The sequence below is a fragment of the Arthrobotrys flagrans genome, assembly GCF_004000055.1.
Source record: "Arthrobotrys flagrans strain CBS H-5679 chromosome Unknown unitig_9, whole genome shotgun sequence".
Lineage (NCBI taxonomy): Eukaryota > Fungi > Ascomycota > Orbiliomycetes > Orbiliales > Orbiliaceae > Arthrobotrys > Arthrobotrys flagrans.
The window spans coordinates 1-14344 of NW_027137551.1; the positions used below are offsets into that span (position 1 = coordinate 1).

General features: G+C 28.7%; 2 protein-coding genes across 2 annotated transcripts; one reads left to right on the forward strand and one right to left on the reverse strand.

The window, feature by feature from the left end:
- Nucleotides 1-8019: 8019 nt before the first annotated feature.
- On the forward strand, nucleotides 8020-8870 carry DFL_005411 (uncharacterized protein; the record flags this gene model as incomplete). The annotated part of the gene is made up of 3 exons (XM_067634669.1): nucleotides 8020-8131; nucleotides 8204-8397; nucleotides 8484-8870. The coding sequence occupies 3 exons, from the start codon at nucleotides 8020-8022 to the stop codon at nucleotides 8868-8870; spliced, it is 693 nt and encodes a 230-aa protein (XP_067489175.1).
- Nucleotides 8871-9307: 437 nt separating this feature from the next.
- DFL_005412 (uncharacterized protein) lies at nucleotides 9308-14003 on the reverse strand (the record flags this gene model as incomplete). The annotated part of the gene is made up of 2 exons (XM_067634670.1): nucleotides 9308-11211; nucleotides 11306-14003. 2 exons carry the CDS (start codon nucleotides 14001-14003, stop codon nucleotides 9308-9310), a joined length of 4602 nt encoding a protein of 1533 aa, XP_067489176.1.
- Nucleotides 14004-14344: the final 341 nt, after the last annotated feature.

Here is a 14344-nt window from a genome sequence, read left to right on the forward strand (position 1 = left end):
CTCAATTCTCATCCTCATCCTTACTCTCACTTTCACCCTTACTCTTATCTTTACCCTTACTCTTATCCTTACCCTTACTTTTATTTTTACCTTTACTTTTACCCTCACCCTCACCCTCACCCTCACTCTTATTTTTACTCTTAATTCTTATCTTTATTTTTACTTTTAATTTTTATTTTTATCTTTATTTTATTTTATTTTTATTTTTATTTTTATTTTTATTTTTATTTTTATTTTAATTTTAATTTTATTTAATTCTATTTTATTTTATTTCATTCTATTTTATTCTATTTTATTCTATTTTATTCTATTTTATTTCTATTTTATTTCTATTTTATTTCTATTTTATTTCTATTTTATTTTAACTTTATTCTAACTTTATTTTTATTCTAATTTTATTTTTATTTTATTCTATTTCAACTTTAACTCTATTTTAACTTTAATTTTATTTTCTTTTATTTCAATTTCAATTTTATTTCAATTTTAACTTTCTTTTATTTTCATTATATTTTAATTTTAATTTAATTTAATTTATTCTATTCTAATTCTAATTTTTTATTTATTTTAATTTTAATTTATTTTAAATCTTATTTTACTCTACTCTACTCCACTCTCTTATATTTTATTTTATTTTAATTCTATTTTTATTTTAACTTTAACTTTATTTTATTTTATTCTATTTAATTTTAATTCTATTTTAACTTTAATTTTATTTCATTTTATTCTATTTTACTCTATTCTTTTTAATTCTAATTTTAATTCTATTTTAATCTTAACTTTATTTTATTTTATTTTATTTTAATTTTAATTTCATTTTAATCTCCATTTTATTTTAATATATTTCATTTTTATTTTAATTCTATTTCAACTTAAACTTTATTTTATTCTATTTTATTCTATTTATTTTTATTTTAATTTTACTTATTTTTAATTTTATTTTAATATATTCTATTTTAATTCCAAATTTTTTTTATTTTTAATTTATTTTAATTTTTTTAAATTTATTTTAATCTTTATTTTATTTTATTTTATTATAATTTTAACTCTAATCTTATTTTATTTTATTCTAATTTTAATTTTATTTTATTTTATTTTAATCTATTTTAATTTAATTTTAATTTTATTTTAATTTTAACTTTATTTTATTCTATTTTATTTTAATTTTAATTTTAATTTAATTTTAATTTTATTTTATTTTATTTTACTTTTAATTTTAATTTTATTCTAATTTTAACTTTTTTTACTTTACTTTATTCTAATTCTAATTTTATTTTAATCTTTATTTTATTTTATTTTATTTTATTTTATTTTATTTTATTTTATTTTATTTTATTTTATTTTATTTTATTTTATTTATTTTATTTTATTTTATTTTATTTTATTTTATTTTATTTTATTTTATTTTTATTTTAATTCTATTCTAATTTCTTTTAATTTTCTTTAATTTTAATTTTAATTCTAATTTTATTTCAATTTTAATTTTATTTCATTTTATTTCATTTTATTTTACTTTATTTATTCTATTTTATTTTAATTCTAATTCTATTTTAATCTTAATTTTAATTTTACTTTTTTTTATTCCATTTTAATTTTAATTTTCATTTTATTTTAATTTTATTTTTATTTCATTTTTTTATTTTATTTAATTTTCATTCCATTTTATTTCATTTTAACTTTAACTCTATTCTATTCTAATTTTAATTTTAATTCTATTTTAATTTTCACTTTATTCTATTTTTTATTTTATTTATTTATTTCTATTTTTAATTCTAATTCTATTTTAATTTTTATTTCTATTTATATTCATATTCATATTTTTAATTTCATTTCTATTTATTTCTATTTATTTCTATTTATTTCTATTTATTTCTATTTAATCTTTATTTTACTCTATTTTAATTTTAATTTTATTTTCTTTTCTTTAATTTTAATTTTATTTCTATTTTATTTCTATTTTATTCTTATTTCTAATTTTATTTTTACTTTTATTCTTATTTTTATTCTCATTTTTATTTTTATGCTTATTCTATTTCTATTTTATTCTATCTTATTCTATCTTAATTTTAATTTACTTTATTTTAATTTTAATTCTATTTTAATTTTAACTTTATTTTATTTTATTTTATTCAATTTTATTTCATTCTCTTCAATTTTATTCAATTTAATTCAATTTTATTCAATTTTATTCTAATCTTAACTTTTTTTTATTTTTTTTTATTTTAATTCTAATTTTATTTTAATTTCAATTTTAATTTTATTCTCTTTTATTTCATTTTATTATAATTTTAACTTCCATCATATTTTATTTTATTTTAATCCTAATTTTATTCTATTTTATTTTATTCCAAATTTATTTTATTTTATTTTATTTTATTATATTTTTAATATTTAATTCTTAATTTATTTTTATTTCTATTTTTATTTTTAATTTATTTTTTCCTATTCTCTTCTAATTCTAATTTTTTATTTATTTTAATTTTAATTTATTTTAAATCTTATTTTATTCTACTATATTCTATTATATTTTAATTTCTCTTAATTCTATTTCTATTTTAACTTTAACCTTATTTTATTTTATCTTATTTTATTTTATTTCTATATTTAATTTCATTCTAATCTTAACTTTATTTTAATCTATTTTAATCTAATTTTAATTTCATTTTAATCTTAACTTTATTTTATTCTATTCTATTTTATTTTTAATTTTAATTTTATTCTAATTTTATTCTCATTTTATTTAATTCTATCTTAATTTTAATTTTAATCTTATTTAATCTCAACTCTTTTTATTTTACTTTATTTTAATTCTAACTCTATTTTAATCTTTATTTTATTTTATTTTATTTTATTTTATTCTATTCTATTCTATTTTAATTTTAATTCTATTTTAATTCTAACTTTATTCTACTTTATTCTATTTTAATTCTAATTTTAATCTTATTTTATTCTATTTTCTATTTTATTTCTATTTTATTCTAATTCCAATTTTATTTTATTTTTAATTTTATTTTAATTTACTCTATTTTAATTCCAACTTTATTTTTATTTTAATTTATTTTACCTTTATTTTTAATTTTAATTTTATTTCTATTTTTATTTCTATTTTTATCTCTATCTTTATCTTTATTTTATCTTTATTTTTATCCTTACTTTTATTTTTATTTTTATTTTTATTCTTATTTTTATTTCTATTTTTATTTTTACTTTTTATTTTTATTTTTATTTTTATTTTTATTTCTATTTTTATTTCTCTTTTCATTTTTCTTTATCTTTTATTTTTTATTTTAATTTAACTCTAATCACAATTTTACCTTAACTCTATTTTAATTTTAACTTTATTCTATTTTATTCTATTTATTTCTATTTCTAATTCAAATTCTATTTTAATCTTTATTTTACTCTATTTTAATTCTAATTCTATTTTAATCTTAATTTTATTTTATTCTTTTTTATTCTAATTCTAATTCTATTTCTATTTTATTTCTATTTTATTTCTATTTTATTTCTATTTTATTTCTATTTTATTTCTATTTTATTTCTATTTTATTTCTATTTTATTTCTATTTTATTTTTATTTTATTCTTATTTTATTTTTATTTTATCCTTATTTCTGTTATTATTCTTATTCTTATTCTTATTCTTATTCTTATTCTTATTCTTATTCTTATTCTTATTCTTATTCTTATTCTTATTCTTATTCTTATTCTTATTCTATTCTATTTTATTTTATTTTATTCTATTTTAATTTTAATCTATTTCTTTTTATTTTTATTTTATTTTAATTCTATTTTAACTTTAATTCCATTTTAATTTCAACTGTATTCTACTTTATTTTAATCTAATTTTACTTTTATTCTAATTCTATTTCTATTTTATTTCATTTTCTTTCTTTCTATTTTATTCTAACTTTAATTTTATTTTAATTTTAATTTTATTAATTCTATTTTACTTTATTTTATTTTATTCTAATTCCAATTATATTTTAAATTTATTTATATTTTAAATTTAATTTAATTTCAATTCCAATTTTATTTTATTTTAATTTCAATTTTATTTCAATTTTAATTTCATTATATTTTCATTATATTTTTATTTTATTTCATTTTTTTCTATTTCAATTCTAATTTTTTATTTATTTTAATTTTAATTTATTTTAAATCTTATTCTACACTGCTCTATTTTACTCTATTATATTTTATTTTATTTTAATTCTATTTGCATTTTAACTTTAACTTTATTTTATTTTATTCTATTTAATTTTAATTCTATTCTAATTTCAACTTTATTTTATTTTACTCTATTTTACTCTATTCTTTTTAATTCTAATTTTAATTCTATTTTAATCTTAATTTTATCTTAATCTTTTTTATTCTAATTTTAATTTCATTTTAATCTTCACTTTATTTTAATATATTTCATTTTTATTTTAATTCTATTTCAACTTCAACTTTATTTTATTCTATTTTCTTTTATTTTAATCTTAATTTTAATCTAATTTTAATCTATTTTATCATAATCTATTTTATTATAATCTATTTTAATTTTATTATAATCTTAACTTTATTCAATTTTTTTCTATTTTAATTTTAATTTTAACATATTTTTCTTTATTTTATTATAATTTTAATTTAATTTTAATTTTAATTTTAATTTCATTGCTATTTTATTTTAATTCTATCTTTATTTTATTTTAAATTTTATTTTAATTTATTCTCTTTTAATTCCAATTTTATTTTTATTTTTATTTTTATTTTAATTTATTTTAATCTTAATTTTATTCTCTTTAATTCAATTTTATTTTACTATATTTATTCTATATTATTCTAATTTAATTTAATTTTTATTCTGCTTTATTTTAATTTATTTTAATTTATTTTAATTTATTTTAATTTATTTTAATTTATTTTAATTTATTTTAATTTATTTTAATTTATTTTAATTTATTTTAATTTATTCTATTTTATTTTATTTTATTCTATTTTATTTTAATTTTATTCTCATTTCATTTTATTTTATTTTAATTCTAATTTTAATTTTATTCTAATCTCAACTCTTTTTATTTTATTTTATTTTATTTTATTTTATTTTATTTTATTTTATTTTATTTTATTTTATTTTATTTTATTTTATTTTATTTTATTTTATTCTATTCTATTCTATTTTAATTTTAATTCTAATTTTATTCTACTTTATTCTATTTTAATTCTAATTCTAATCTTATTTTATTTTTAATTTTAATTCTATTTTATTCTAATTCCAATTTAATTTTATTTTTAATTTTATTTTAATTTATTCTATTTTAATTCTAACTTTAATTTTATTTTTAATCTTAATTTTATTTCTATTCTTATCTTTATCCCTACCTTTATTTTATTTTTATTTTTACTTTTAATTTAATTTTAATTTTAATTTTATCTTTATTTTTATCTTTATCTTTATCTTTATCTTCATCTTTATCTTTATCTTTATTTTTATCTTTATCTTTATCTCTATTTCTAATTTTATTTCCATTTTATTTTTATTTCTATTTCTATTCTTATTTCTATTTTTATTCTCATTTCTATTTCTATTCTTATTTCTATTTTTATTTTTATTTCTATTTCAACTTTCTTCTATTTCATTCTAATTCAATTTTTATTTTAATTTTATTCTAACTTTAATTCTATTTTATTTTATTTTATTTTATTTCAATTTTATTTAATATAATTTTATTTTATCATAATTTATTTTATTATAATTTTAATTTATCTTATTTTATTTTAATTCTAATTTTTTTAAATTTTATTTTTAATTTTAATTTATTCTCCTCATTCTAATTTTAATAATTTTTTTTTAAATTTTATTCTATTCTATTCTATTCTATTGTAATTTATTTCATTTTAATTTTAATTTTATTTCAACTTTATTTTAATCCCTTTTATTCTAATATTAATCTTATTTTAAATAAATCTTTATTTTATTTTAATTCTAATTCTAATTCTAATTCTAATTTTTTATTTATTTTAATTTTTATTTATTTTAAATCTTATTCTACTCTACTATACTCTATTATATTTTAATTTATTTTAATTCTATTTTTATTTTAACTTTAACTTTATTTTATTTTATTTTATTTAATTTTAATTCTATTCCAATTTCAACTTTATTTTATTTTATTCTATTCTATTTTAATTTTATTTTAATTTCAACTTTATTTTATTTTATTCTATTTTACTCTACTCTATTTTTTTTTAATTCTAATTTTAATTTCATTTTAATTTTTACTTTATTTTAATATATTTCATTTTTATTTTAATTCTATTTCAACCTTAACTTTATTTTTTATTTTTTTTCTTTTATCTTAATCTTAATTTTATACTAATTTTAACCTTATTTTATTTTATTTTATTTTATTTCTAATTCTAATTCTAACTCTATTTTAATCTTAATTTTAATTTATTTTTATTTTAATTTATTTTAATTCTAGTTCTAATTCTAATTCTATTTTAATGTTAATTTTAATCCTAATTCTAATTCTAATTTTAATTCTATTATAATTCTATTTTATTTTATTCTATTTTATTTTATTTCTAATTCCATTTTAATCTTAACTTTTTTCTTTCCATTTTTATTTCTATTTTTACTTTTACTTTTACTTTTACTTTTATTTCTATTTTTTAATAACTAACTAAAATAATACTAATTCATAATACAATTAATATAAATATTACTCTAACTAACTATATTTATTTAATCATACTCATTTTTATATTTCTTTATAACTTTTATAATTAATTTTTATATTTTAATTTTAATTTTAATTTTAATTTTAATTTTAATTTTAATTTTAATTTTAATTTTAATTTTAATTTTAATTTTAATTTTAATTTTAATTTTAATTTTAATTTTAATTTTAATTTTAATTTTAATTTTAATTTTAATTTTAATTTTAATATTAGTTCTAATTCTGACTCTAACTTTACTCTAATTATTTTAATATTAATATTAACTAATTCTAATTCTAAATTCGTTTAAATTTTAACTTTAACCTTATTTTATTTTAATTTTAAATTTATTTAAATTTTCATTAACTTTTATAATTCATTACTATTTTTATATTTAGCTATATTTAACTAACTATATTTTTATTTATTTATTTTTTTTTAAATTTACTCTATATTTTTATTATACTTTTTATTATTACTTATATTGTATTTTTATCTTTTATTTAATATTATCTTACTCTAATTTTTATTTTTATTTTTATTTTTATTTTTATTTTTATTTTTTATTTTATTTTTTTATTTTATTTTTTTATTTATTTCTACTTTATCTTTTATTTTTTATTAATTACTATTAAAACTAATCTGCTGTCTGTTTATCTGTTATTTGTATCTGTTTATCGTATTTATTTATACGTTTTATTTTCGATTATAATTTCGAAATATTTTATTATATTGTTTAAAATCTTTCGATGTTTTGTCGTCACTTTTTTTATTGTTGCTTTCATCTTCTATATCAGTCGATGAAAATATTTTTATATTTCATCATTATCTTTCATCGTACTCGGTAGAAGAATCTGAAATCTTCTATTACGCTCAAATAATTTTAATGTCTTTTTTTTTATTCTTTAAAATCTTCTAGCTCTTTATTATTATTATTTCTGTAGTTACTTTAATCTTCTATAACGCTCGGCGGAAATACTTTTATATTCCATCGTTATCTTTCATCGTGCTCGGCGAAAGAATATAGAGATATTCCCCCACCTTCTATTGCGCTCGGCTAATCTATATAATATTTCCTTTCTAATTCTTAGAGTTCTTTTTTACTTTTCCTTCTCCACCACACTCTTTATCTTCTACAGTCCTAGATCGCAAAAAATCACCTAGATCTTCAACTGTCCTAGATTATAAAAAACTACCTAGATCTTTAACTGTTCTAGATCACTCTTCTCTCCGAAAAAACCTTCTCTTTCTGAAAAGCCGAAAACCCCTTTCTTTTTTAAAAAACTTCTCTCTCTCTTTTTTTTTATCGCTCACCATGGTCGGTAAAAAATCGAATACCCCCAAAGGCAACAAGCCTGATGACAAGAAAAAAACCAAGTCTTTTAAAGACTTATTCAAGAAGGTTACCACACCTTCCAGCCAGTTCGGTAAGTCATTCTTTGATCGTTCGCGTTTCTCGATCGTTCTTATAAATCGCTAACGTGTGTTTTGAATTTTAGAGGATTTCAACAGCGACGACGAAGGTTGCCCACCTGTCAACAATGACAGTAAACTTACTAGCGGCCCTCTTGCTCTTCGCATCGGGGGCACTCTTCGACGCATGCGTCAGCGCAAGTTTACCTCCGGCGTCAAGCTAGGCTTGGCCATTCAAAGTGTCGGTGTTAAAGCCCGCCGCGAATGTGACTATTGTTCGGTAAGTGATATATTTATCGTATCTCCCCTTCGATCGTGTATTCTATTATTTTTATGACGGCTGCTAACTTTGTACGGTGATATTAGTCTAATAAAGGTCCTTTCGCTACTTGCCGTGCTTGGAAGCCTTTGGGCTCCAAATGCGGTAACTGCTCTTACGACAACCAGATCTGTTCTTCGGGCTGGTTTGTTAGTCTTTTGATGGAAGCGAGCGGCCGTAGTCGTCGCACGGCTAGTCACGGTAAGACTGCTAAAGTCAAACCGGTGGTAGATGACGGTGAGGAGGAAGAGGACGAGGACGAAGAAGAGGAGGAAGAGGAGGAAGACTGTGAGGAGTATGAGGAGTGGGAAGGCTTGGAGGAGAGGGTGGATGATATGGATCTCGACGGTGATGATCCGAGGGATGGGTTCGGTGGAGCGGGAGGACCACCTACAGGCGGTGCCGGTGGGGCTGGTTTGGAGATTGCTGTTTGAACGAGCTGAGTAAAAGGTAGGAAAATAAGAAACCTTAAAAAACCCTTTCTCGCTTTTATTGAAAAGCTCGATACCTCCATCTTTTGTTTTATTTTATTGCGCTGCTTGAATCAACCGAGCTGAGTAGAAGGTGGGAAAATAAGAAACTATAAAGAATCCTTTCTCGCTTTTATCGAAAAGCTCGATACCTCCATCTTTATTGCGGAAGAAAACTTAAGAACAAAAAAAAAAAATTTGTCGTGCTTTGTGTTCGGTGTTTTTAGGATATTTGATTTAGGAATTTAGAATAAAATTAAAGATCAAACTTAAAATGGAATTTTAGAATAGAACTAGTGCTAGAATGAAACAACCTAATTTGCTTTGAAAATTTTAAACAATTACCGTTCGTATCGATCGGTTGACTCTTTCTCGTGACCCGTGACTCCCAAAAAACGAAATTAAGAATTCAGATAAACAGTGCTGAACAAATTAAAAAGAGCGAACGCGTTAGTCGTTCGAATATTATACAACGTTCTGTCGTTCTTTCTGCCCAGCCAACCTGCGTAGTCGAAATCTTTCCAATCTGATATACCGATGAGTGCCTTCGTTCGCAGGCCGAATCCGTTTTCCAGACGACCGTAAGCGGCCACCGTTACGATCAACCACTTATACTTGCACGTGCCTCGGTTTTCTCGTTTCTTTTCGGCCTCTTCGCATATCTCTTCCGGCAAAGCACAAGTCCAACAATAGCCCCAATTTCCGGGCCACTTAATCGATCGACTAAACTGCACGATCTCTTCGAAACCGAGGCCTTCTGTTAAATTGCACCAGATAAGTCTGTGCTCTGAATCGTGAGCCCTCTTCGTATCGATTAACAAGCAAGCGGCGCAATCGCTGTTCAACCAATCTAACGTTTCACGTATTCGGTCGAGCCCTGTCGATGTGCTTTTGACTTTGCTTCTGACGGCTTCGATTCTGCTGCTGACGACGGCTTCGGTTCTGCTGCTGTCGACGACGATTTCAGACCGTAGTACGTCGACGGTTCGACAGTTGTCACACTCGTTGGCCGATAACTCCGTGCAATCCTGACTCGGTCCGCCGTTCAGAAATCTTGTAATCGTGAGCAGCCGACACTTCGTCGATTGAATCATCAGTCGAAGATACTCTCTGTCGTAGTCTCCGAATTTTAGATTCGCGATGGGACCGTATTGCGATGTCGATGTCACTTCCCGATCTTCGAGGACTATTATCGATCGAGCGTCTGCGACTCTTCTACCCGCTCTGCCGCTCTCCTGCACGTAATTGATCATGCTGTAAGGTGAGTTGACGTGGATGACCAGAACTATACCGGGGTGATCTATGCCGCAACCGAACGCTGTCGTCGCTACTAGAAACGTTTGTTCAGGTCTCGCCCATTCCTTCAAAGACTGCCGTCTCTCGTCGTCGGTCATCTCCCCGTGATATTGTTGGCAGTCAAGAAGTTTCGAACCTGCGAGGATGGACATCTGATTTTTCCACCGCGTGTACAGGACGATCTTCTGTCCGGGCTCCAATTTCTCGGAGGCCTTCTTAGCCAGTTCGACCGCCGCGGTCAGCGCTCGACCGTTGCCGCACCTTCTCACCGTAACGCTGATATTCGGCCTCAGACTCTGCGCTCGGATGTACCGAACTGGGCATCCGGTGAGAGTCAATACGTCCTCGAAATCACCGACCATGCGAGGCGGTAAAGTAGCCGTCGTGAACACCAGCGGAACCTCTAAGGAATTGAGGTGAAAGACTTGGCTCATGGCGGGTCGAAAACCGTTCTCGGTCACCACCGTATGACACTCGTCGATCACGATCCGATTGAGAGAGTTGTTAACTCTCAAGATGGATAGATATTGAAGGAAGGTTTGATGGTAAGGTATATCTTCCGATACGGACCCTACAGCGTGATCGGTCGTCGCCACGACAACCTGACAGTCCCAAGGTTGAGAGTGTGGCTTCCACCGTTCCGCTTTCAATCCGATCTCCGAACACCGTTCGATGAGGTCGGTGGCTAAGCTGATATAGGGAACTATCACCGCCGTCATCCCACGCTCGTCAGCCATCGCCGGAAGCATCCAGAGAAGACTCTTGCCGCCGCCGGTGGGGAGAACGACGACAGTTGTCGGTCGTTTATCGAGAACGCATAACGTTCCCTCGAGCTGTTCTTGAGATTTGAAACCCGTATAGCCGAACTTGTCTTTGAGCAGCCGATAAGCCTTACTCTCGAGATCCCGGTCCTCTCTCCCAGGGACGGACGTCGACGTCGTCGACGTCGTTCGATCGAGATTGGTATGCGACCGAGATCTTTTCGCGGTCAGAACTCTCAAGCCATCGACTGACGGACGGACGGCACGAATCGACATGAATACGTTAGCATGCTTACGATACTGAGCACTGATCGGTTGAGGGTTTCGCTCTTTCTCACGTACCTTGCTTTCGGTCGTCGGTAAAGTTGATCGAAGACCTCTGACGACGATGCTTTTTGTCATCGGATCCCTTCTCTTCTTCGATGCCCAGGAACCGATGCCACTCTTCGCTCACTTGCGCGAACAGTTCCAGTGAGTTGGATGTGAGCTTGGCCGTCAGATTCACAGCTTGACCGTAATGGTTGAGTCTGGACCGTAGACCGTGGCCGGTCTGCAGAGCTGCGATCGTCTGCGCGGACTCGCCATCATCACCGTCATCGGGCTCTCGGTCGTCCGCATCTTCATCCAGCAGAGAGTCTTCGTTACGAAAATCTTTGAATCTTTCGTTCGCGGACCGGTTTCGGTGAACGACGTCTCGGCTGAAAGCTACGGCGACGTGTCGATAAGAGCGCAAGGTCAGCTTGACGCCCAGGTACGCCTCGGTGGCGTCTTCCAACGCCCGCGACATACGGTTGGTGCCCCAGAAATCCCCTCTGTCCGTCTCCCAAAGGTAATCCGTCTCCGGTTTTTCCGTCTTGTAGATGGCGTCCAGATCGTCGACGAACGAGCGCACGTATCGAAGGTACAGGACGACCAGATCGCCTACGACTTTCGGTAGCACCCTGGGCACGACCTTCAACCTGTCGGTCACGATCAGATTCTTGTGATACTGCGAGATGAAGATCACCTTGCCTCCGATCGTGAACAGGTTTCTGTCGACCGACACGCCGTCTCGGTACCGCAGACAACCGATCTCGGACCCTCTGGCCGGCGCTCCGCCCGTGACGTGCACCAGAACGAACAATCGGCTCAGAAATCTGTCGACCGACTTGCGATATCGTTTGAGACCCGAATCTCTGAACACCGATCGAAAATCGTCTTCGACGATCGCCTTCGAGTCGAGCATCTGCTCTTTCGCCTTTGAGTTCGCGAAAAGATTGCATCGCACGAGCTCGGAGCCTGCCGCCGTTTCCGTTGTTCGGTTGAGGTTCAAAAAAGCACCGCTGGTCGCTCTCGATCCCAAGGCTATGTTGTCATCGACGGTCGTGAGATCCACCGAGAAACGTCTTCCGTCGTCTTCCAGAAAAAGCAGATCCCTCCAGAGTGAGTCGGTCGTCTCTCGCAGCAGCTCATGCACCATAAGTTTTAGACCGCTTCGGGTTATCGATCGTCCTTCGAACTTGAGCTCCGTCTTGGTGTCGGAATCGACCCACAGGACGTGAGCTCTTCCCGGTACGAGAGCCGCCCTCTTCATCCCGTACGCGAGATTGTTGAGCATCAGACTGACAGGCGTGAAACTACCGTTCGTCAGCCACGTTCGCCGGTATTCTTGAAAGTGTCCCACCGTGAAATCGATTCGGTCGGCCTCTTTCAGCTCGGGTCTCCACTCGATCTCGAAATTTAGCGTTTCAGAACACTCCCGCAGCAATATCAACCGAGAGCAGTATATCAGACCCGCTAAAATAGTCGTATAATCCTCTGGCTCTTTCAACCGACTGCTGCGCTCGTCGATACCCAAGATAGAAGTGAAGTGAACGAGCGGGTTGTTCCAACCTCGATCCAAAAACTTTCGTTTCAGTATCGCGACACTCAGGTAAAAAACGCGACTCTCGAGGTTCTCCTCTTTCCAGCGAAGTTGTTCCTCGGTCGTCGTTCTAGACCGAGCAGTCTCTTTGACGCACTGAATCCATTCCTCGGTCTCCGCGTCGAATGTGAGCTTGTGCTTGGCGTTTCCCTCGACCTCGGGCAGCTCGTGAACCCTCCAGCAGTACACGATCAATCTCTGCCAGTACCCGATGTAGCGATCGAAGGCGGCCGTCGACCCGAGCGTCTCCAGCGGTCGGTAAGAGAACTCGTCCGGTTTGGGACTTCTCCACCACTGCCTCATATCTCTCCCCAATCGGTTCAGGTCGACGTTAGCTTTCGCGAACATGGATCTCACGGCCGAGCAAACCGACAGGAGTTCCTCTTCGGTCGACCTCCTCCCCGGCAGAGCGCTCGCGACGATCAGCTCGTCCAAGTTCAGGCCTTTCAAATGTTCAACCCAACCGGTCGTCTTCATCCAAGGGGTCTGGGTCTCTTTGCCGTCCACCGTCGCGGCGCGGCTTCGATCCTTCTCTCTTTGTGTTGCGGCTCTGGCGAACATCTCGCTAATTCCCTCCTGCATTAACTTTCTCGCTACCGATCGATCGACTCGATCGGTAGCGAGATTTTCAGGAGTTTCATCGTCCGCAATCTCAGGTGCGAGTCGCTCGCGAACAAATCTTGCGCGATTGACCAGAAAGTAATGATGATGAGGGCTACGCGTCCCGAACACCGACTGCATCCAGAGCTTGGATCCACCGTCGCCGTCGTTCGATCTGACGGACGTTTTCTGAGGCCGTCCGGCCGTCTCTTTGGCGTTGTGCTTCTTAGACCGGTGAACCCGCAAAGTCTTGTTGGAGGAGAACCTCGAAACGCAGTCTTGACACCTAAAGCACTCGACGGTTCTGAGGCCGGTTATCTCTTCGCGACCGTCCGGCTGTTTCGCTGCGCGTTCGGGCTCGGCCGTTTTCACATCTTTGTAGCTTTCGACCCACCCGTGCCTTATCATCGACGGCACCTCGCTGTGGACCTTGATCTCCCGCAGATGTTCGTTCAGCCTGTTCGGTAGAACGGCGATGCCGCATATCTCACATATTATCTGCAGTATTTTTTCATCGAATCGGAAAGGGCAAGCCATGTTTTTTTTTATGCTATGTTAGGTTTTATCGATAGATATTCACGCTCGACGCGATTAACGGTTGAAAATTTTGAAATCGAAGACAAAATTAAACGATACGATGTATCGATTGCTGTCTACGGCGGCTTGAAGATATTTTTAAAGTTAGTACGTATATATATATTATGTATGTATATTTATTTTCAGTTCCGGTCTAAATTAAATTTTTCCTTCTTTTTTTTTTTTTTTTTTTTTTTTTTTCAGTTTCCGGGAAATGTTCGCCCGTCTTATCGAAAAAACGTTTCGGTGAACGATTCACCTCACCTTCCCATTTCATTCCGATTCTATTCTCTTTCTTAGCA